The sequence below is a fragment of the Anas acuta genome, chromosome W (assembly GCF_963932015.1).
Source record: "Anas acuta chromosome W, bAnaAcu1.1, whole genome shotgun sequence".
Taxonomy (NCBI): domain Eukaryota; kingdom Metazoa; phylum Chordata; class Aves; order Anseriformes; family Anatidae; genus Anas; species Anas acuta.
Window position 1 is genome coordinate 4,027,789 of NC_089016.1, and position 20,865 is coordinate 4,048,653.

The 20,865-nt window shown below is 54.2% G+C and overlaps 2 protein-coding genes across 2 annotated transcripts; both read left to right on the forward strand.

Moving 5' to 3' along the window:
* Positions 1 to 7,255: 7,255 nt before the first annotated feature.
* LOC137847133 (olfactory receptor 14C36-like) lies at positions 7,256 to 8,386 on the forward strand. The gene has a single exon (XM_068665439.1). It carries the CDS (start codon positions 7,405 to 7,407, stop codon positions 8,362 to 8,364), a length of 960 nt encoding a protein of 319 aa, XP_068521540.1. The 5' UTR covers positions 7,256 to 7,404; the 3' UTR covers positions 8,365 to 8,386.
* Positions 8,387 to 17,249: 8,863 nt separating this feature from the next.
* LOC137847128 (uncharacterized) lies at positions 17,250 to 20,834 on the forward strand. The gene is made up of 5 exons (XM_068665421.1): positions 17,250 to 18,404; positions 18,733 to 18,870; positions 19,181 to 19,323; positions 19,608 to 19,730; positions 20,041 to 20,834. The coding sequence occupies exons 1-5, from the start codon at positions 18,255 to 18,257 to the stop codon at positions 20,156 to 20,158; spliced, it is 672 nt and encodes a 223-aa protein (XP_068521522.1). The 5' UTR covers positions 17,250 to 18,254; the 3' UTR covers positions 20,159 to 20,834.
* Positions 20,835 to 20,865: the final 31 nt, after the last annotated feature.

The following is a 20,865-nucleotide window of genomic DNA, read 5'->3' on the forward strand; positions in this document are numbered from 1 at the left end:
TTTCCCGGCAGCAGTCCATACAGTGCCGTACTCTGTACTTGTAGCTGGAATAGCAGTGTTGTCACACCAGTGTTGTGTCTACTGCTGAGCAGCAGTGGCACAGTATTAGGCCTTTCTCTAACCCTCCTAGGGGGTGGGCAAAAGGTGAGGAGAGAAACATCACTAGGGCAGCTGACCTAAACCAATCAAAGGGATATTCCATACCATGTGATGTCACACTCAGCAAGAAAAGGTGGAAACAGGAAGAAGAGGGGAGGGGTGGGCTCTCGTTTGGAAGAAGTCGGTCCTCCTCTCGAACACCGGCTGCGTGCGTTGAGGCCTTGCTTCAAGGACGTGGTCAATCATCGCTCATTTGTGGGAAGTAGAGAGTAATTTCTTTCCTCTGCACTTCCATATAGCCTTCATTTATTTTGTTTTTTTTTTGTTTTCCTCCCTTCTTTTTATTTTCCTTTTTTCCCCTCCCTTTCCCCTTTCCCTTTTTATTTCCCCTTCCCCTTAGTTAAATTGTTTAGTTCATGGTAGTCTTTATTTAATTATTATAATTATTTCCCTTTAATTAAATTATCTTTATCTCAACCCGTGAGTTGTTCTTTGCTTTACTTCTCCCCCTCCTCATCTAAAGGAGGGGGAGTGAGAGAGCGGTTGTGGGGTTTAGCTGCCCAGTACGGTAAAACCACCAGACTGCTTCACCATGCTCCTCACCACAGGCCACAGAGGACTTTTGGTCCAGCGCCTGGAGCACCTCTCCCCCTCCTTCTTCACTGACCTTGGTGCCTGCAAGGCTATTTCTCGATCCTCTCTCTCTCCTGGCTGCTGTGTGGCAGCATGGTTTTGTTCCTGTTGTTGTTTTTTTTTGTTTGTTTGTTTGTTTTCCCTTTCTTAAATATGCTCTCACAGAGACACAAACAACATCACTTATTGGCTCGGCTCTGGTCAGCAGCACGGCCCTAACCTAACATGGGGCAGCTTCTAGAGTCTTCTCACAGAAGCCACCCCTATAGCCCCCTGCTACCAAAACCTTGCCACATAAACCCATTAGAGGGGTTCCTCTCATCCTCAAGGAAGTACAACTGCCTGGATTTGTAAAGATACCTGGAAACCCCTAGAGTCCTTGGAAAGGTTCCCTAGTCTTTCTGAGCATCAGACACAGATGTTGAACCCAGAGTGAGAGCTTAGCAGCTGTGATCCCAGTCCAGCTGGGTCTACTTCCCACCGTGTGCAGCACAGCCAGTGTGCAGTCACCTCTTGGGCACCACAGCCTGCTTGGTCTACTCATGGCACCACCAGCTCAGGGCCACATGGGCAGCATGGGGAGACAGCCAGGAAGAGCTGGAGAGGCGAGAGGAGGGATGAGGAGAGAATCATAGAATCATAGAATATCCTGAGTTGGAAGGGACCCTTAAGGATCATCAAGTCCAACTCTTGACACCGCACAGGTCTACCCAAAAGTTCAGACCATGTGACTAAGCACACAGTCCAATCTCTTCTTAAATTCAGTCAGGCTCGGTGCAGTGACCACTTCCCTGGGGAGCCTGTTCCAGTGTGCAACCACTCTCTCTGTGAAGAACTTCCTCCTGATGTCAAGCCTAAACTTCCCCTGCCTCAGCTTAACCCCGTTCCCGCGGGTCCTGTCGCTGATTGTTAATGGAGAAAAGGTCTCCTGCCTCTCGACACCCCCTTACGAGGAAGTTGTAGACTGCGATGAGGTCTCCCCTCAGCCTCCTCTTCTCCAGGCTGAACAGGCCCAGTGCCCTCAGCCGTTCCTCATACGTCTTCCCCTCCAGGCCTTTCACCATCTTCGTAGCCCTCCTCTGGACACTCTCCAACACTTTCATGTCCTTTTTATACTGTGGTGCCCAGAACTGCACACAGTACTCGAGGTGAGGCCGCACCAGCGCAGAGTAGAGCGGGACAATCACCTCCCTTGACCTACTAGCGATGCCGTGCTTGATGCAGAGTTCAGATGGAAGCTGACCTTGTCTAGAAGTTGCCTCAAATACTGGTGTTCATCTCATCCAAGACAAGAACTGGACTGTGGGTACCCTAACTTGTACTACTCATGCAGAACCACGTCCATGGCTTCCTGGTATACCACCTGGCCTGAGCAGTGACTGAAGAAGGACTGGTGCCCTAACCTGCCAATCTCTTAATGCCCTTGCCCTGTGTGAAGAGAGTCTTGGAAAGCAAGGCTGGGATCCTGTGTCAGGGTTTGCATTGATGGGAGCATGAGCCAGCAGCCATGTGAGCTTCCTGCTCTCCTGCTGTACTTGTATGCAGCACATGTCCTTGAGACAGTCAGACAGTCTCTCCCAACCCATGTGCTGGCCCTTACCCTAGAGATCACCCCCAGACAAGGTTCTTCAGCTCAGGTCCACCTGGAAGACTGAAGGGAAGCTGTAACCACAGGAAGTCACAGAAGAGAATCACAGACTCATAGAATGTCTTGGGTTGGAAGGGACTTTGAAGAACATCTAGTTCCAACCCTCCTGCCATGGGCAGGGATGCCACCCACTAGAACAGGTTGCTCAAGGCCTCATGCAAGCTGGTCATGAACACCTCCAGGGATGGGGCATCCACAACTTCTCTGGGCAACCTGTTCCAGTGCCTCACTGTGAAGAATTTCCTCCAAATCTCTACTTTAAATCTCCCACTTTTAGTCTAGTATCAACCCTCTTTGCCCTCTCATTGGCTGCATGAGGAGAAGGTCACTCTCCATCTTTTTTATTACCCCCTTTAAAAATTGAAAAGCTGCAATGAGGTCACCCCTGAGCCTTCCCTTCTTCAGGCTCAGCATTCCCAGCTCTCTCAGCCTTACTTCTTAGGAGAGGTTCTCCAGCCTACTGACCAACTTCGTGGCTCTTCTGTGGACCCATTCTAACAGTTCAACATTCTTTTTGTACTGGGGTCCCCAGACATGGATGTAGTACTCCAAGCGGGGCCTCACAAGAGCAGAATGGTTTCTCATAGATGGTTCCTGAAGTACAGTGGTGACAGCAATGCTGAGTACAACTACCAGATCAGTCTCACATCCAATAATTTTATCATACCATAAGACAGTGTTACACAGGACAGTAAACAATAACCTTAAACCAGCCCCCAGAGATGATAAACAGTACCACAAGGAACACTCACAGTTTGTAATGTGCTATCCAACATAATTCTGACACCAAACACAACTACAGACACCAGAAGTTCCCCTGAAGCCCATGGAGATGCCCCTGGTGGAGCGGGCTGTCCCCCTGCAGCCCATGGGTCCCATGGTGGAGCAGATCTTGATGCTGCAGCCTGTGTAGGAGCTCCCAGTGGAGTAGGTGGATATGGCCTGGAGGAGGCTACAGCACATGGAGAGCTATCTGAAGAAAACTCCAAATCCTGGGACCCCAAATAACCTCTCAAAAAAAAACTACTTCCCTTTTTTCTCTTTGAAGGGGGAGGGAGGGAATGGTGGTGGAGGAGCCCACCTGCATAACAGGGTAAATCTGCCACAGTATGGGCACGGGAAGTGTTCAGCACCAGAGCTGTGGCCATCCACAGATGGCATCTCAGCATCCAGGACATGCTCTGCCAGCCTGGCTGCACAGAAGAGAAGGAGCAGAGGTTCCCCTGAAGGACAGGAGGACAAGGGGAAGGTTTGATTTCCAACAGAGGCATTTCTGGCACATTCCTGAGAGGCCTGTGGGAGCTGCAGGCCACAACAGTGTCTGGGACACCAGACGTCCTTCCTCCCAGAGACTACAGAACCCAAAGAGGTACCAGCTCCCAGGGAAAATTTGCCCTGGATTGTCCCCATCACAAGGAGGCTGAGCCATTCCCAGAGGAGCCATGGGGCTCAGGACAGCCCTAGCATCAGGACCCAGGAATCTTGACTGCCACATTGTCCACTGAGCCCAGATGTACACTCAGGCAGGGCTCTTGCAGCAGACACCAGCCTTGTCCAGCCTCCCCCCAAAGCCCAGAAATTGCAGCTTTGGACAGCTGACAGCCCCTTTGACACATCTTGGAAAGGGGCTGCTGACACCCTCACCTTTGGAGGAGACCTGCAGGAGCACCTGGAACATGGAAGTCAGGCCAGAAGTGATGGTCACCCTCCAGCAGCCCTCCATCTCGCTTGCTGCTGGCCCTCAGCTCAGGACAAGGGATGCCCGCCCTGGCTCCTCAACCACAGCTCCTCTGCAAGGTGCCCCTGCTCCTCCGCCCGTCAGCGAGGGTCGCCCAGTGCAAGCTTGCTGCCTGCTGACCCCACTCCTGGCCACAGAAGGACAGCACTGGGGAGCACCCAAGCAGTGCCCAGCAGGGACCAGGCCTTGCAGGGTAGTGCCGGCACTGCCGCTGCTCCAGTGACAATATCCTGGTGATGCAGTGCACCCCCTGTGACATCAGCCCAAGTCATTTGAAGGCCTGTGAGGTGAGCAGCATGGAGATGGCACAGCCTAGGAGAGAGACGACAGATTTCCCTTCTTGTCCTGAGAAACAGTCACTTCCCTTCTGCCCAATTCTTTTCCACAGGATCCTGACAAATTTACCAGGAACATCTCCAAATGGTGACAAAGGCCATGGAATATAGGAAATGGAGCAATGCAGAAGGAACCGCTGTCCCCCTGCTCCAACATGTTTCTTCTGTTGGGAACCCTTCCAGGAGGGTTGGTTTTGAGGCTTGTCCTGGGGCTGGGCTTTTTTCAAAAGCTGGGCATTAAGGCACCTGGGATGCAGCAGCCCCTCACGGTGCCTGAACTCCTCTTCTGCACCAGTCTGGGCTCTCTCTTGTAGCTTGACCAAGTCTCTCATTTCTGGAGGATTGTGGTATTCTGAAGGCCGGACTACCACCCCTCATTGTGCTGCACAGAGATACACGTGGTCCTGTGTCTATGCTGCCAGTGCACACTGCTGGGTCATGTCAACCTGGTCATGGTGTCCGGGGCATGAGCTGCCATGTCTGCAACCAAAGCCCCAGAAGAGGAGAGGTGCATCTCTGTGGGCATGCTTCCCTTGCCTCTTGCATGACAGAGGGGTTGCCAGTGACTGGCCATCTGTGCCCATCCCTGGGGGCTCTGCACAGCTGGATGAGGCGCTTTGAGGGTTTTCTCTGACTCTTTGTCTTCCTCAGAGTGAGGAAGACACTGTGATATTTCCCCACATTTCTCCACCTGTTCATCCTGTTCCTGCTATAGTGTTCAGGCTCCCTAGGGATGGGGGATTCAGGCACAGTTCCAAAAATGACCCTGAACATCCTGCCACAGATGTGTCAGCACAGCAATGAGGTGTTCCATCACCCATCTGACTTGTGGAGCCACAGTCAATGCAGTGCAAGGGGGTGTGCAATGTGCCAACTATCCTCGCACAAGATGTAGAGTGCCTTGTGCCTTTCTCCTGGGATCATAATGAACCAGAACATCCTGGTCACAACCAAGATTTCTTCAATGAAAGCCCTACTGTCCCATGCACTATAGGGATGTAGTTTGCAAAGCACCAGTGATTTTATACCCACCCAGCACCTCTTCTACCAAGGCAGAGTCTTGTGTCAGGGCATAAAAGGCAGACAGAGCTTGCTGGTGTTGGATGAGGCCATTTGGACATGTCCATGACAAACTAATTCTCAGAGAAGATGTGATTGATACACTCAATTGGTTTTCTGCTCAGAGAAATGAGCCTGCTGTTAAGAAGTGTGTGTGCCCAGGGATCCCTTCAGGCTGCTTTCCCAGCAGGTTCCCCTGCAGCACCAGGACCATGTGCAGGGAGCCTGGTGGGGGGCAGAGCAAGGGAGGCCTTGGGCTGGGCCTCTGCTGCTGAGCTGGGCTGGGCTGCTGGGCCCAAGGGGAGCTCCTGGCAAGCGGGCAGCGCTGCAGAGAGACAGCTCTGCCCAGGAGCAGCTCCTCTGCACAGCGCAGCAGGGCTGGGGGCACTGCCTGCAGAGACACAGTGCTTAAAGGCAGGCAGCAGTGGCAGCATGCCCAGAGCTCCCTGCGGGAGAAGACTTCCCAGCCCTGCACCCGGTAAGTCTCTGGCTGGAGGGCAATGCAGCCGCAGTTCCTGGAGGCAGGAGAAGCCGGGGGTGCAGGCAGGGGTGTCCAGGGCTGTGGTGCAGAGCAGGGTCCCTGCTGTGCCCCAGGGGCTGTGTGCCGGGGCAGGGCCTCTGCCGCCTGCCAGGCTCAGCACTCAGCCTGCCCGGGGAGCTGCCCAGGGCACTGCAGGGAGAAGCTATGGGTGGAAGGAGCCCCCCAGCAGGGCAGGGTCCTGCTGCTGGTGGGAGGCTGCTGCCTGGGGCAGCCTGCTCACAGATCCACAGCACACCAAGATAATTTCACTCTCATCTTTCCTTAGCTTCTCTTTTCAGTTTCTCTTTTAGGCTCAGTGGAAATAGATATATATGATGTTATTTTCTAGAAAAGCCTAACAGTCCTAAGGCATCCTAAGGACGTTACAAGGACCCCCAGTAAGTCCCTTTCCTGCCCCTCAGCCCCTAGAAAGCTCCACCACCACTCGTGCAGTGTCAGCAGGGTCTGTGTGACCTGGTCTCTTGGACCTGCCCCCAGCGAGCTGCCCCTGGGCAGAGCCCTGCTGCCAGGAGGTGTCTGCAGGGCAGAGCTGAGCACCCAGCGGGTGGGATGGGGGCTGTGAGCTGCAGGCAGGAGGCGTGGGGACAGAGACCCAGCTGCAGGCAGGGACAGCTGCAGGCAGCAGAGCCATGGGCAGGGGGTGGGATGGAGCTGCTCCCAGTATCTCCATGGCAGAGGCGATTTGGGCACCTCCCTGCCATCCCTGCACTGCTGATGCCTTCATAATATAGCCCCCTGGACTCTTCCCCTCCCCAAGTATAGAGGTCTGTACATAATTGCATGGGAACTTGTTCATGAGTCGCCTTTGGAGTCAGCGATGTAATTCAGGTGCAGCTCAGACACGGAGCCTGCACGTTCTGCCATGCACATATGTTAATGGAGGAAAAGGATCCATGTCCCCTCCTGATGTGTAGGGCTGTGGAAATGGTGTGTGTGGGGCTGTGAATGAGCTGTCTCTGTGTTCAGGTCACCCCATGTTTAGGGCATTCCACTCTTTTCCTGCAAGGGTTCTGCTGGGCTGCAGGCTGTCCTCCACTAGGGCACAGCTCTGCCATAGCAGCTCTGTGCTATCCATGGAGAAGACATGTGAGAGATAAGGGCATGGAAATGCTACTGGACATCTCAACTAGGTCAGCTGCAATGATCTGTCTGTCTCTTGCTACTTGGGGAGAACTGAGACAACCCCCAATATCTGAGGAGTTTGGAGATCTGCACATTGAAATTAGATTATTTTGACCTCAGCACACTCTTCCAAGGTTTGTACAAGAAATCGAGTTTTCCTCACAGAATCTGGCATAATATTTTGCTGTATTTTCCTCCCCAGACAGGTCCCCATGCCCAGAGGAATCAAATGTCCAACAGCAGCTCCATCACCAAGTTCCTCCTCCTGGCATTCGCAGACACACGGGAGCTGCAACTTCTGCACTTCGCGCTCTTCCTGGGCATCTACCTGGCTGCCCTCCTGAGCAACGGCCTCATCCTCACCGCCATAGCCTGCGACCACCGCCTGCACACCCCCATGTACTTCTTCCTCCTCAACCTCGCCCTCCTCGACCTGGGCTGCATCTCCACCACTGTCCCCAAAGCCATGGCCAATTCCCTCTGGGACACCAGGGCCATTTCCTACACAGGCTGTGCTGTCCAGGTCTTTTTCTTCTTCTTATTGTTTTCAGCAGAGTATTCCCTTCTCACCATCATGTCCTATGACCGCTACGTTGCCATCTGCAAGCCCCTGCACTACGGGAGCCTCCTGGGGAGCAGAGCTTGTGCCCAGATGGCAGCAGCTGCCTGGGGCAGTGGCTTTCTCTATGCTCTGCTGCACACTGCCAATACATTTTCCCTGCCCCTCTGCCAAGGCAATGCTGTGGACCAGTTCTTCTGTGAAATCCCCTCAATCCTCAAGCTCTCCTGCACAGACTCCTACCTCAGGGAAGTTGGATTTCTTATGTTCAGTGCTTTTTTGGGGTTTGGATGTTTTGTTTTCATTGTTCTCTCCTATGTGCAGATCTTCAGGGCTGTGCTGAGGATGCCCTCTGAGCGGGGACAGTACAAAGCCCTTTCCACATGTGTCCCTCACCTGTTCGTGGTCTCCCTGTTCCTCAGCACTCTCATATTTGCCTACCTGAAGCCCCCCTCCATCTCTTCCCCATCCCTGAACCTGGTGGTGGCAGTTCTGTACTCAGTGGTGCCTCCAGTAGTGAACCCCCTCATCTACAGCATGAAGAACCAGGAGCTCAGAGGTGCTATTAGAAAAGTATCTTCATGGATGTTTGAATATATTGAGAAATTTCCCCTCTTTCCCCTAAAGTGATTTCCTGGATACCTCTTTCATTATCATTATTGTTACTTTTATCTTCAGTATCATTTACATTCATTACTTTCTTAGAAAACTGTTTTTGATTTATACAGTGTCCATTCAGGAATGAAACTGCTCTACGTGATTTTTTTTTGTCTACCTATATGTGAGCACTGCCTCCCTCTTTTCTTTTTTTTTTTTGTAATAAAACAGAATCTCCCCAATGCACTGACTGAAATTTTTCATTTCCATGCATAGCTTGTGCCAATAACAGAGCTGTACAGTATGGTAGTTTCACACTGGTGGGCAGCTGAACTCTGCAACACTGCTCTTTCACTCCCCCTCTTCAAAGGAACAAATGAATAAAACAAAATGGGAAAATGCTCTAGGGTTGATTTAAGGGACAGGTGGAGCACTCAATTGCAGTCACGGGTAAAGCAGACTCAGTGTAGGGAGATTAAGATAATTTATTGAATGTAATTAACACTTTCTGTGTTTCCTTATGAGAGGGAGTGGAGGGGCAGGCGCCGATCTCTTCTCTCTGGTGACCAGTGATTGGACCTGATGGAATGGAGTCAAGCTGCGACAGGGGAGATTCAGGTTGTGTATCAGGAAGAGGTTCTTCACCGAGAGGGTGGTCGTGCACTGGAACAGGCTCCACAGGGATGTAGTCACAGCACCAATCCTGTCAGAGTTTAAGAAGTGTTTGGACTATGTTCCCTGTCATATGGTCTGAATTTTGTGTAGACCTGTGTGGAGCCAGGAGTTGGACTTGATGATCCTTGTGCATCCCTTCCAACTTGGGATATTCTATGATTGATTAAACAGACTAGAATAGTAAGAAACTACAAGCAAACTAAAACCACTTTCCTCCCCACCCACCATCTTATTCCTCATCCACCTGAGCAGCACAGGGGAACTAGGAATGGGGACTGCAGTCAGCCCGTGATGCTTTGTCTCTGCCACTCCTTCACCGTCACTCTCTGCCCATACTCCAGTGTGGGGTCTCTCCCAAAGGATGCTGTTCTTCCCAAACTGGTCCTGCCTGGACTTCTCAGAGGCAGCAGTTCTTCAAGATCTGCTCCAATATAGGTCCATACCACTGTGTACATCCATCGTGAGCAAACTGCTCCAACACAGGTCCCCCACAGGCAGCAGCTTCCCCTTGATCCTCTGCTCCTGGGTGGGCTCTCCATGGGCCGCAGCCTCCTTCAGGCATCTACCATGGGCTGCTCTACAGGCTGCAGCATGGAGATCTGCTCTGCTGTGGGACCCATGGGCTGCAGGGAGACAGCTTGCTCAACAGTGGGCCTCATACTATTATTTTGCTTAATTTTCTGTCCCATTAAACTTTATCACAATCTATAAGATATTCTTTTTTTTTTCTTTTTTTTTTCTCATGATTGTCTTTCCCATCCCCCTGGCGGGGGTGGAATAGTTGTGGAGTGGTGCTGAGCTGTCTGACGGGTTAAATCCAACACTCCTTTTGGAGCCCAGCATGGGGACTGAATGGTAGAGATAATGATAGATCTGACCATGTTAAAAAATTGTTGTAAGCGTTATATTACAGAGTCACACAATGGTTGAGGTTGGAAAGGATCTTTGGAGATCATCTAGTGCAACCACCCCTGTCAAGCAGGGTCACCTAGCAGATGTTGCACAGGATCACATCCAGGTGGGCTTTGAATATTTCCAGAGAAGAAGACTCCACAACCTCTTTGGGCAACCTGTTCCAGTGCTCTGTCACCCTTACAGTAAAGAAGTGTCCTCTCATATTCAGCCAAAACTTCCTGTGTGTCAGTGTGTACCTATTGTCCTGTTGCTGGGCACCACTGAAAAGAGTCTGGTCCCATCCTTTTGACTCCCTTCCCTCAAATAATTGTGCCCATTGGTAAGATCCCCTCGCAGTCTTCTCTTTTCCAGGCAAAATAGTTCTCTCAGCCTGTCCTTGTATGACAGGTGCTCCAATCCCATAATGATCTTTGCAGCCTTCCTCTGGACTTGCTCCAGTAGTTCCATGTCCCTCTTGTACTGGAGAGTCCAGAACTGGACACAGGACTGCAGGTGCGGCCTCACCAGGGCTGAGTAGAGGGGGAGGATCACTTCCCTTGGCCTCCTGGCAGCACTCTTAGGAATGCACCCCAGAATCCTGTTGGCCTTCTTGGCCACAAGGGCACACTGCTGGCTCGTGCTCAGCCTGCTTTCCCCCAGGACTCCCAGGTCCCTTTCTGCAGAGCTGCTCTCCAGAAGGTCACCCCACAGCTTGCACTGGTGCTTGGGGTTATTCCACCCTAGGAGCAGGACCCTGCACTTGCCCATGTTGAACTTCATGAGGTTCCTCTTGGCCCAGCCCTCCAGCATGTTGAGGTCCCTCTGAATGGCAGCACAGCCCTCTGGGGTATCAGCCACTCCCAGCTTTGTGTCGTCAGCAAACTTGCTGAGGGTGTACTCTGTTCCATCATCCAGGTCCATAATTGATGAATAAGTTGAACAAGACTGGACCCAGTATAAATCCTCAGGGGACACCACTAGCTACAGGCCTCCAGCTAGACCCTACAGCACTGAGCACAGCCCTCCAAGCTCTGCCATCCAGGCAACTGTCCATCCTCCCCACTGTCCACTCATCTAGCCTGCATTTCCTGAGCTTTCCTATGAGGGTGTTATGGGTGACAGTGTCAAAAGCCTTGCTCAAGTCCATGTGGACCACATCCACTGCTCTCCCCTCATCTGTTCAGCTAGTCATCTCATCATAGAAGGACAGCAGATTAGTTAAGCAGAGAGAATTCGGTAGGACAGAAAAGGAAGGGAAATAATAATAAAGTAATAATAAGCAAGATGACGATGATTATGATGATGATGATAGAAGAACGCACAAAGTAAGTGACGCACAATGCTAATTGCTCACCACCTGCTGACCATGCCCAGCCTGTTCCAGGCCAGAGCAGCTGCTGGCCAGAGCCAAGCCAATAATCAATGCTGGTCACACCTCTGTGAGAACAGATTTAAAAAGGAACAAACATGCTGGGCAACAGCAGCTGGGAGAGAAAGAAGTAAGAATCAGCCCTGCAGACACCGAGGTCAGTGCAGAAAGAAGGCAGGAGGTGCTCCAGGTACAGAGCACAAGTTCCCCTGCAGCCTGTGGACAGGCCCATGTCTCCTTGTTTCTATGTACTGGAATTTTTGCCTACCTGAAGCTCCCCTCCATCTCCTCACCATCTCTGAACCTGGCAGTGGCAGTTCTGTACTCCGTGCTGCCTCCAGTAGTGAACCCCTTCATCTACAGCATGAGAAACCAGGAGCTCAAAGATTCAATATGAAAACTGCTGACTGGGTGTTTATCAGTGGCCACAGACTGTCTGCCTTCTTCTGCAGATAGCTCCAAGTATTATTCATGACAGGCCATCTTGCCTTTCCATATGGCGTTTGTCTCTTCCATTTTCCTTTCTGCCCTTGTGATATTGTTGCCTACACAAAAATGCCGTTTTTCATTCCTTCCTGCCTGAGTATCACCCTTTCTGTGTGACCCAGGATTTCTGTAGTCAAGGAGCCAGGATCTCTGTGTATTTTAACCAAATAAATGTTGGTCTGAGACCCATTCTGAGTTGATCAGGAGTGAATGGGAACTGGAGCTGTGGTGGCAGTGCCCAGAGCCCTGCAGCATCCTGTGATGGGCACTGCTGTGGGACCAGCCCAGCCTAGGCTACTGGGCTGGGCTGGGCTGGGGAGAGGGCAGGGAGGTGGGAGAGCTGGGGGGCAGCTGAGCTGGGCTGGAAGCTTCCCAGTAGAGAGAAACATCCGTGTCGAGCTGGGATATGAGACCGTGCAAAAGGAGGACATGCACTGCTGGCTTTGGATCGCGTGGCAGAGATCAAAGACAGGCTGGTGCAGGAGGGAGGCAGCTGGGCTGTGCCCTGCTGGCACGGACAGACCAGGAGGGTGGTCCAGGGCCTTTGTACCTGAAGCCTCTCTTGTCAGCCACGTCCAGCACTGCCCACTCCCCCCAGGTGTAGGGGGGCATTTGGCTGCTGGACTATCTCCATCCTTGTGCCGGGCTCAGGGCCTGTGTCGCAGGATCCAAGGGGTGACAGCAAGTTTGTGTGCCCCAGGTGGTGTTTTGATGACCCGAGGAGATGCTCGGGTTCTCCACTCAGATGTAGGAGTGCAGTGGGGAGATTCTTGGGTGCTCCAGTGAGGTGCTTGGGTGTTCCAGGGAGGTGCTTCTGTGCTGCAGGAGTTGTATGGCAGGGGCAGAAACTTTTGTTAGGAGGGCAGAGGTTTGTGTGCTCCAGGGAGGCTTTTCTTCTGCCCCAGGGATATGCTTATGTGCCCCAGGGAAGTGCTTGTGTGCCCTGGGAATATCCTTGGGCTCTCTAGGAAGGTGCTTGATTCCTCTGGGGTCACTTGGAACCTCCGGAGTTGCCTGGATCCAGCAGAGAGCAGGTTGTGTGCTCCAGGGAGTTGCTGGACTGCACTAAGTGTGTTGTTCAGTGCTTTAGGGAGGTTCTTGGTTGTCCCGACAAGATGCTTGTGTTCCACAGGGAAGGGGATGAGTGACCCAGAGGCAGGTACTGGTTGTCCCCAGGGAGGTGCTTGCCTACCATGGGAAAATGCTTGTACACCCAAGAAGATCCTTTGCTCCTCCAGGACGTTGCGTGATTTACCCAGGGAGGTTTCTCTGACCTGGGGCAGGATAGGATTTCTTCATAGAGGTGCTTCATCAATGGAGGGAATTCCTTGGTTCTTGAAAGATCTTCTGGGGTGACCTATGCAGGTGCTTGGGCACCCATGGGGTTATTCTACTGTTCCCCAGGGAGGTGTTTCATTCTTCCAAGGAGGTGCTTGGGTTCTCTATAGAGGTTCCTGGGTTCCTCCAAGAAATGCTTGTATGCCTTTGGGCGATGTCTTAGAGCATCAGCAGGAGATGGGTTCACAGCGGAAATTGTTCAGGTGAACCCACCTAGAGTTGGGATCTCCTGTGAGGTGCTGGAATGCCCTTGGAAGATGCCTGAGAGGGAGAAGGTAGTGCTTAGGTGTCCAGAAAGGCATGGTTCATGTGCTGGGGCACTACTCGAGTGCCCTAGCACGTGAACGCAGCCGGCACACACGGATTCCCTATGCCTAGGCCAAGGGACTGATTCCCTAGGCATAGGCCTAAGCACACGGCTTAGGCCGGGGACTGATTATCCTAGGCACGGACCCAGGATATTCCCCCATCTCTCTGCTCGCCCTCTCCACTCAGGCAGCACGGAAGAGTGAAGCCCTAGGGTGTGCCAAACCCCTGAGAAGCAGAGCAGATCTGGCCTTGGTTTCTCTCCCAGCTGGCCAGCAAGCTGCTCCGGGCACCCTGGGCAGTCTCAGTGCTCGGGTAGGGATTGCTCTGCAGGGCCCAGGACACCAGCCCACCTTATCCCGCTTCAGCGCTTCCAGAATTTGCTCGGATACAGCATCCCAGATAGCCTCAGTCTCTGGAAAGCAAGGAAAAGCCAGGTCAGGCTCCAGGTCAGCCAGCTCACCACCTCTTGGCAAGCACCTCACCCAGGCGAGGACACATGCAGGCATATGCGAGCCCCCCAGAAAAACACCATGCGGGCATTCCTGGGACATTCCTGAGAGGCCTGTGGGAGCTGCAGGCCACACCAGTCTCTGGGACACCAGAGGTCTTTCCTCCAAGAGCCAGATCCCAAAGAGGCAGCAGCTCCCAGGGAAACCTGGCCCTGGATTGTCCCCATCACGAGGAGGCTGAGCCATGCCCAGAGGAGCCCTGGGGCTGAGGACAGCCCTAGCATCAGGACCCAGGAGTCCTGGCTGCCACATTGTCCCGAGCCCAGCGGGACCCAAGTTTGTGTGCCTCAGGTGGAGTTTTGATGACCTGAGGAGATGCTCGGGACCTTTGCTATTGTCCAAGAGCAATTCCACGTCAAGCAAAAGCGGCTCTTGATTTGCAAACCGTTCTTCCAGCTGGACATTGATGAGGGGTGGCTGGAGGACATGTACTGTCCCCCTGAGATCCTCCCTGGTGAGAAGGCAGCAGCCCCCCTCTTCCTGCCCCATGTCCGGAAGGATTTGTTCTCCCTGCTCTTTGGAAAGGCCTGGGAGAGGCAGAGGATTGTCTCCAACGGTCAGGGTGGAGCTTGAGTTCCCCCAGAAGACCCTGTGGCCCCGGAGCTGTTTCTCTTAGCGACCCTTCCTCTAGGACCTTGTTCGGAATGCTGCAAGCAACTTGGGCTTGCTGTGGCGCTGAGGATGTTGCTTCTCCTTGCAGATGACGTCAAGGTCGAGCAGCTGAACTACCTGCAGCTAGCGCAAGCCACCTCCTTCCCACTGTACCTGGTGCAGGAGTGTGTGCAAGAGACCATCGTCTTGTACTGTTGCCTCCTGAAGAACAAGGAGCACGTCCCCTTTGCCTTTAGGGACATCGGTGTTTTGACCGGTGAAGATGGTTTCCTGTGCATGAAGTTTTATCCAGACTGTGTTAAACATCTGGAGAGCGCTGCAGACCTCGTTGCAATGCTCCACAGTGTAAGCTGGTGATGTTTTGAGGGCTACTTCAATTTCTTTGGGAATCCTGTGGAAGGGTGATCAATCCGACCGCTGTTGGCCAGCCTGGACATGGTAGGCCAGTCAGATGCCTTTCCCCACGCCTGCCCCATTAGCTGCTTTCTCCATTAGCTCTTCTGAGCGTCTGGATGCTGGCCGCTGCAAAAGGCTGGCAGCGTTACTGTACAGCCTCAATATTCTGCCATGCTCCTCCAGAGCAGAACAAAGGTGGATGGAAGAGGCTTTGGAGGAGGGTTTTGGAGAGAAGGCTTTCTTTTGGCTTGGGAGACAGGTTTGCTTCCTGTCAATGAGAGCCCTGAGAAAACTGCCTCAGAAACCCTCCAGCAGGTCTGTGTCTCTTTGCAGAGATTGTGGCCGGCACACCCAACTGCCTTGAGTGGAGAGACCACCGCTCGTGCAATCCAGATGTTCCCAAGGTGAGTGCATTTCCTCCGCAGCCCTTGGCTTCCCACCTCCTCCTTTGGAACGTGCGCGGTCGGGTCTCCACGCTCAGCATCCAGTCCGGGCTAAATCCTGAAGAGACTGGGTCCTGGTTAACTCATGCTGACTTTCGGCTACGAGTGTCTTCACCTGGCGAGGAGGGGCATTGTGGTTGTGCTTCTTGCTCCCATGCTGCTGGGAATTTGGGCTACCTTTTCTGGTGTTGCGGGAAGCTTGACAACAAACCCCATGCGTGAACGTGACGGAAAAGGGATGCCATGCCCCGTGCAACACCAGGAGGATTACTGCCAGTGGTCCCTCTGGGGGTCACCCGTACTGAAGGCTCGTAGTCTTCCTCCCAGGCTTTGTCCTTCGGTCGTTCTTCAGCTTCCCCCCTCTCCTGATTTAGTAGGCTCTGGGCCGAATGTCAGAAAGTTGTGTCTCGTGCAATAGTCAGCAGTTATCTCAAGAAAACCTCCCCCCATTCTCTTATCTCCCAGACCCGAGTCTCAAGGTTTACCCTTCAAACCCTCTCTCAACACCGTTCTTTTGCAAGATAAGCACTCTGTTTCTCTTGGCCTTGTGCTTACCCAAGGGTATGTAAGACAGAAGGCCACGTTTCATCACGAGGCCCTAGCAGTGTTGCACGTTGGCATGAAGCAGATGAACTCTTTTCCCAAGAAGGGCTGAGGAACAAAGCCTTGGTCCCGTCAGCCCGATCTCCCAGTCACAGCCAGGCCCAAGCGCTTCCCCTCCTCCCTCCCGCTCCTCCCTCAGGGCTCGCCTCTCCCCAGGCTGGGCTCCGATTGGCTGCCAGAGCCGCCAGGCAAAGGGAGCCCCACCCTCTGCCGGCTGGCTGGGGCTCGCTGCCATGGCAACCGTGCGACCGCCTGAGCAGGCGGGGCGGGCGCCGCCATCTTAGGGGTGCTGGGCGGGCCGGGGCTGAGGGGGGGACGTGGCCGGTGTGCCCGGGGCCCCCCTGCCCGGCCCCGCTGTTGCGTTGCTCGCTCCCTGTGCCTCAGCACCTCGTCTTCCCTTTCCTTTGTGGTGTCCAATGCACGAGAAGCCCGGCAGGGGCAGAAAGGCGGCCATTTCATGGCAGAAGCAATAGGGCTGGATGCTCCTGCCGTGCTCCTCGTGGCTTGACAGAGCGGCACACTGCCACAGGCACGGGGACAGCCTGGCAGCCTTGTGCCTGGGTGTGACTGTGAGATGGGGCTGACAGGACAAAGGCTTTGTTCCTCATCCCTCCTGGTGACAAAAGTTCATCTGCTTCGTGTCAACGTGGAACACTGGTAGCACGGGCACAAGCAAGCAAGGCCCTGCGGCCTGAGTGGAGAGGGCGAGCAGAGAGATGGGGGAATATCCTGGGTCCGTGCCTAGGATAATCAGTCCCAGGCCTAAGCCGTGTGCTGGAAACCTCTGGGCTCTTCCCTAGCCAAGGGATGGTGGCAAATCCTGGGAGGGGGGTGATGAAAGAAACGGAGGATGCGGCTCTTCTCCAAAGCTTTCCAAAGTGCCCCACCTTGCCCCATTGTCCCTCAGGAGCAGGCAGGGCACAGAGCAGTGTCCCCCTGCCCTGACAGTCATCCCTTTTCCCGTCTCTCAAGAACTCCCTCCTCAGCCTTTCTGTCTTCTCTGTGTGCAGGCTATTCAGGTTGCGGGACTCGGGACCTTTGCTGTTCTCCAAGAGCAATTCCACGTCAAGCAAAAGCGGCTCTTGATTCGAAAACCGTTCTTCCAGCTGGACATTGATGAGGGGTGGCTGGAGGACATGTACTGTCCCCCTGAGATCCTCCCTGGTGAGAAGGCAGCAGCCCCCCTCTTCCTGCCCCATGTCCGGAAGGATTTCACAGAATCACAGAATTTCTAGGTTGGAAGAGACCTTTTTGTTCTCCCTGCTCTTTGGAAAGGCCTGGGAGAAGCAGAGGATTGTCTCCAACGGTCAGGGTGGAGCTTGAGTTCCCCCAGAAGACCCCGTGGCCCCAGAGCTGTTTGTCTTAGCGACCCTTCCTCTAGGACCTTGTTCGGAATGCTGCAAGCAACTTGGGCTTGCTGTGGCGCTGAGGATGTTGCTTCTCCTTGCAGATGACGTCAAGGTCGAGCAGCTGAACTACCTGCAGCTAGCGCAAGCCACCTCCTTCCCACTGTACATGGTGCAGGAGTGTGTGCAAGAGACCATCGTCTTCCACACAGGAGAGATGTCCCCTTTGGACCCACGAGGCGCAGGGACTCAGAAAGGCTCCTGACACCCGTCCCGGAGGAGGCCGCTCTCTCCACGGATGGCAAGCGTGCAGCACGTTTGCCTGAGACTGGCACGCCAGCTTCATTTTCCACCAGGGCCCTGATCCTTGGGGGAGCTGGATGCAGAGCCTTGTTGCAGAAGCTCTTGTCCCTTCAGGACCCCCCCACATTGCAAGAGTCCATCTTTTTGTCTGTGGGAGCAAACGTCCCCTGCAGTTTCTTCCAGCTGCCCCGCAGCTTCTTCCAGCCTAAGGAGCTGTGATACCAGATGGAAACGTTTCTTTCCAAACGATATCCCAGACTTTGTGGCAGGCACAAGAGAGTGCCGAGGGAGGGAGGTGGCATGCCTGCCCTCCTTGCCTGGTGGCGTTCTCCGATGTTGCTGGCTCCCCAGCGATAATCTGCTTTCCACCCATAAGCCCGGGTGGGCTGTATTGGTGTCTCTAGGATCCTGTCCTTGCACAAGACACTGCTCCTCTCCTTCTGCCACCACAGAGGGCCTGGATACGGGCATCGCGAGCCTTCCTGAAGGCAGCTGGTGCCACTGCTTCGCGGTTGGCTCTCTCTGTGTCTGCTGAAGCGAACACGGCCAGTCCAACACCCATTCGCTGCGGAACTGCCGTCTGCTGCAGAGGCTGACGCAGCTTGCGAGCGCGGACTGGAGACCGAATTCCCCTGGGCTCATGCAGCCTCCCGGTGTCTGCAGTGTGCTCCCCCCGTGTCCAGGCAGCTCCCCCAGGACAAAGAAGACAGACAGGCAGGAACCAGCTCCTCAAGCCAAGTCCACCAGCACTGCGCTCCCTACTCCCGAAGCCTCTCAGAGATTGGTGCAGGTACCTGCTCTGCCTTGCTGCAATGACCACGCGGTTTGGGACTGTACTAAAGCCTCTTTGTGTGGAGCGATCCCAAGCCGGACCCTTGGGATGCGTTCATTTTCACACTTGTTACCTCCTTCTTCTCTTCCTCGGGAGATGGAAGGTGGTGTCCCGCACACCTTCCCTGCCTCTTGCTGCCTCCCGTGTTGCCATGAGCCGCTTCATTTGGACCAGGGGCAATGGAAAAGGAATGAGGGCTTTCTGGGTCTTTGATGGCAGAGGTCTTTGGTCCAACAGCTGAGACCAATCCTGTCTGCTGTTGTGTTTTTTGTTTGTTTTCCTCCAGGAGGTCTGGAACCTGTCCTCGCAGTGGGACCAAACAAAGAGCTCATGGCCCTTGTACCAAAAGCGAATACAGCAAGCCCGGGCAGAAATGGCTGCTTGGGGAGCCTGGTCTCAGGGGGAGGACCGAGAGACACCTCAGGTACTGGCAGTGACCAACACCGCTGAGAAGAGCAGCGATCCTCCCCGCCAGGGCTCCGAGGGGGGCAGGTCCCAGGGTGGTGGGAGCAGGACGGGCACCAGGGCGCAGGGCAGGGCTTTGCCTGCTCCTCCCTGTGAGGGAGAGGCTGTCAGCAGAAAGCGAGGGATCAAAGCAGCAGCCAGACGTGGGCCGGCAGTGCTGAGTCGCCTGCTTCCCAGGTCCTGCTGCAGGGTCCTTTCAAGGGGTCCTCTGGGAAACAGCAGCCGTGTGTCCAGTCCTGTCTGATGAGAGCGTCTTCTCCTTGCATCAGGTCACCAGGCAATATGATTGGATTCCCCATCCCCCAGACCAGCCCAGGAGCAAGGAGGTCATGAGGAGGTGGAGGAAGGTTCAGATCCCTGCCCCAGAAGAGGAGTGGAGAGCAGCAGCCAAGCTGGAGAGCCTCCAGCCTGAGTAAGTGTGTGCCGGCTGCGTTCACGTGCTGGGGCACTCAAGTAGCTGCTGAGCGATGTCAGGAGATGTCCAGCAGCCCGGTCCCTGAGTCCTGGGCTTGCCTATGACACCCTTGGCTTTCTCCTAAAGCGGGCATGACCTTGGTTACCGCCAAGGCCTAAAACTCATCACAGGGCGGAAGGGTGGGTGCACGTGGCACCGCGTGGGTGCAGGGTCTGGATGAGGGGAGAGGCAGAAGGGGTGTCTGGCAGAGGCTGAGGGATCCCTTTGTCCTGGTGTTGCAGCCACCTTTCCCCACGAGCACTGCAAGTTTTGAAAAGGTCGGAGCCGCATCGCAGTCAACAAAGGGTGTTCACAAGTGCTGCGGAGGAAAAGCGGCTGCGGCAAGAGCAGCAGCGGCTCCCCTGGTAAGTATCTCCAGAAAGGGATGGTGCTTCCCGCTGCTGCGAGGCCCGTCCTTCCCGTGGGGGCAGCACTGGGACAGAGAGGGCATTCCGGGGCCCTCCGCTCCCCCTGCCTCAGCCCCAGGCTGATGAGCTGCACCCCTGCGGACCTCGTCATGAGCTTGGGCACTAGGCATCTGTCGCAGCTGACGGCAACCTTGAAGCTTCATGGGAAGCAGACCCCTACGTGCACGGCCCGAGCTAAGCCTGCAGTATTTCTCTGCGTTCAGCCTGTACACAACCTGATCATCCTCTTTTCTTTCTGACTCCCTAGCACTAGATGCTGGTACCGCAACGGAGGGGAAGGTGCTGGGAATGCTGAAGGCAGCAGCGGAGCTCTGAGCAAAGGGGCTGGGAAGCTCTCCCGCTTTCCACCCCTGAATGGAAAATAAAGAGCACAGCCAGACTGCTTGTGTCGCTTCATCCACCGTAGCAAAGCACTGCCCTGATTCACACCACCATCTCCATTAGGCACACAGGCACATCCCAAGGATGCCCAGGCTTCTCCGTGCAGCACACAGGCATCTCCCTGGAGCACCCAGCAATCTCCCCAGACCACCAGTCTTGCTAGCAGGACCTCGGCACAAGTCCTCTGATCAAGCCGTCTTTTCCAAGGAGCGTTCTGGCAACTCCCTGGAGAAGCCAAACATGTCCCTGGGGAAAGTAAAAGTCTCCCCTGGGAATACAAGCATCTTCCTGAAGCACCCTCCATGGCACCCAAGTATCTCCCCAGGGAATATAGGCACCTCTTGAAATCAGAAATACTTCCTGCAGGACACGTGAGCATTGAGCTGGAGTAGACAAGCATCTCCCCAGGACACCTAAGCACTACCTTTTCCCTCTCAGGCATCTTCCAAGGGCATTCCAGCACCTCACGGGAGATCCCAACTCTAGGTGGGTTCACCTGAACAATTTCCGCTGTGAATCCATCTCCTGCTGATGCTCTAAGACATCGCCCAAAGGCATACAAGCATTTCTTGGAGGAACCCAGGAACCTCTATAGAGAACCCAAGCACCTCCTTGGAAGAATGAAACACCTCCCTGGGGAACAGTAGAATAACCCCATGGGTGCCAAGCACCTGCATAGGTCACCCCAGAA

What these genes read in the sequence shown, in the direction of transcription:
- LOC137847133 (XM_068665439.1), top strand. Translation starts at nt 7,405, where the DNA reads ATGTCCAACAGCAGCTCCATCACCAAGTTCCTCCTCCTGGCATTCGCA.
- LOC137847128 (XM_068665421.1), top strand. Translation starts at nt 18,255, where the DNA reads ATGCAGCCTCCCGGTGTCTGCAGTGTGCTCCCCCCGTGTCCAGGCAGC. An exon ending in CCTCTCAGAGATTGGTGCAG is followed by an intron (nt 18,405 to 18,732) that starts GTACCTGCTCTG and finishes GTTTTCCTCCAG; the next exon opens with GAGGTCTGGAACCTGTCCTC. An exon ending in GAGCAGCAGCGGCTCCCCTG is followed by an intron (nt 19,731 to 20,040) that starts GTAAGTATCTCC and finishes CTGACTCCCTAG; the next exon opens with CACTAGATGCTGGTACCGCA.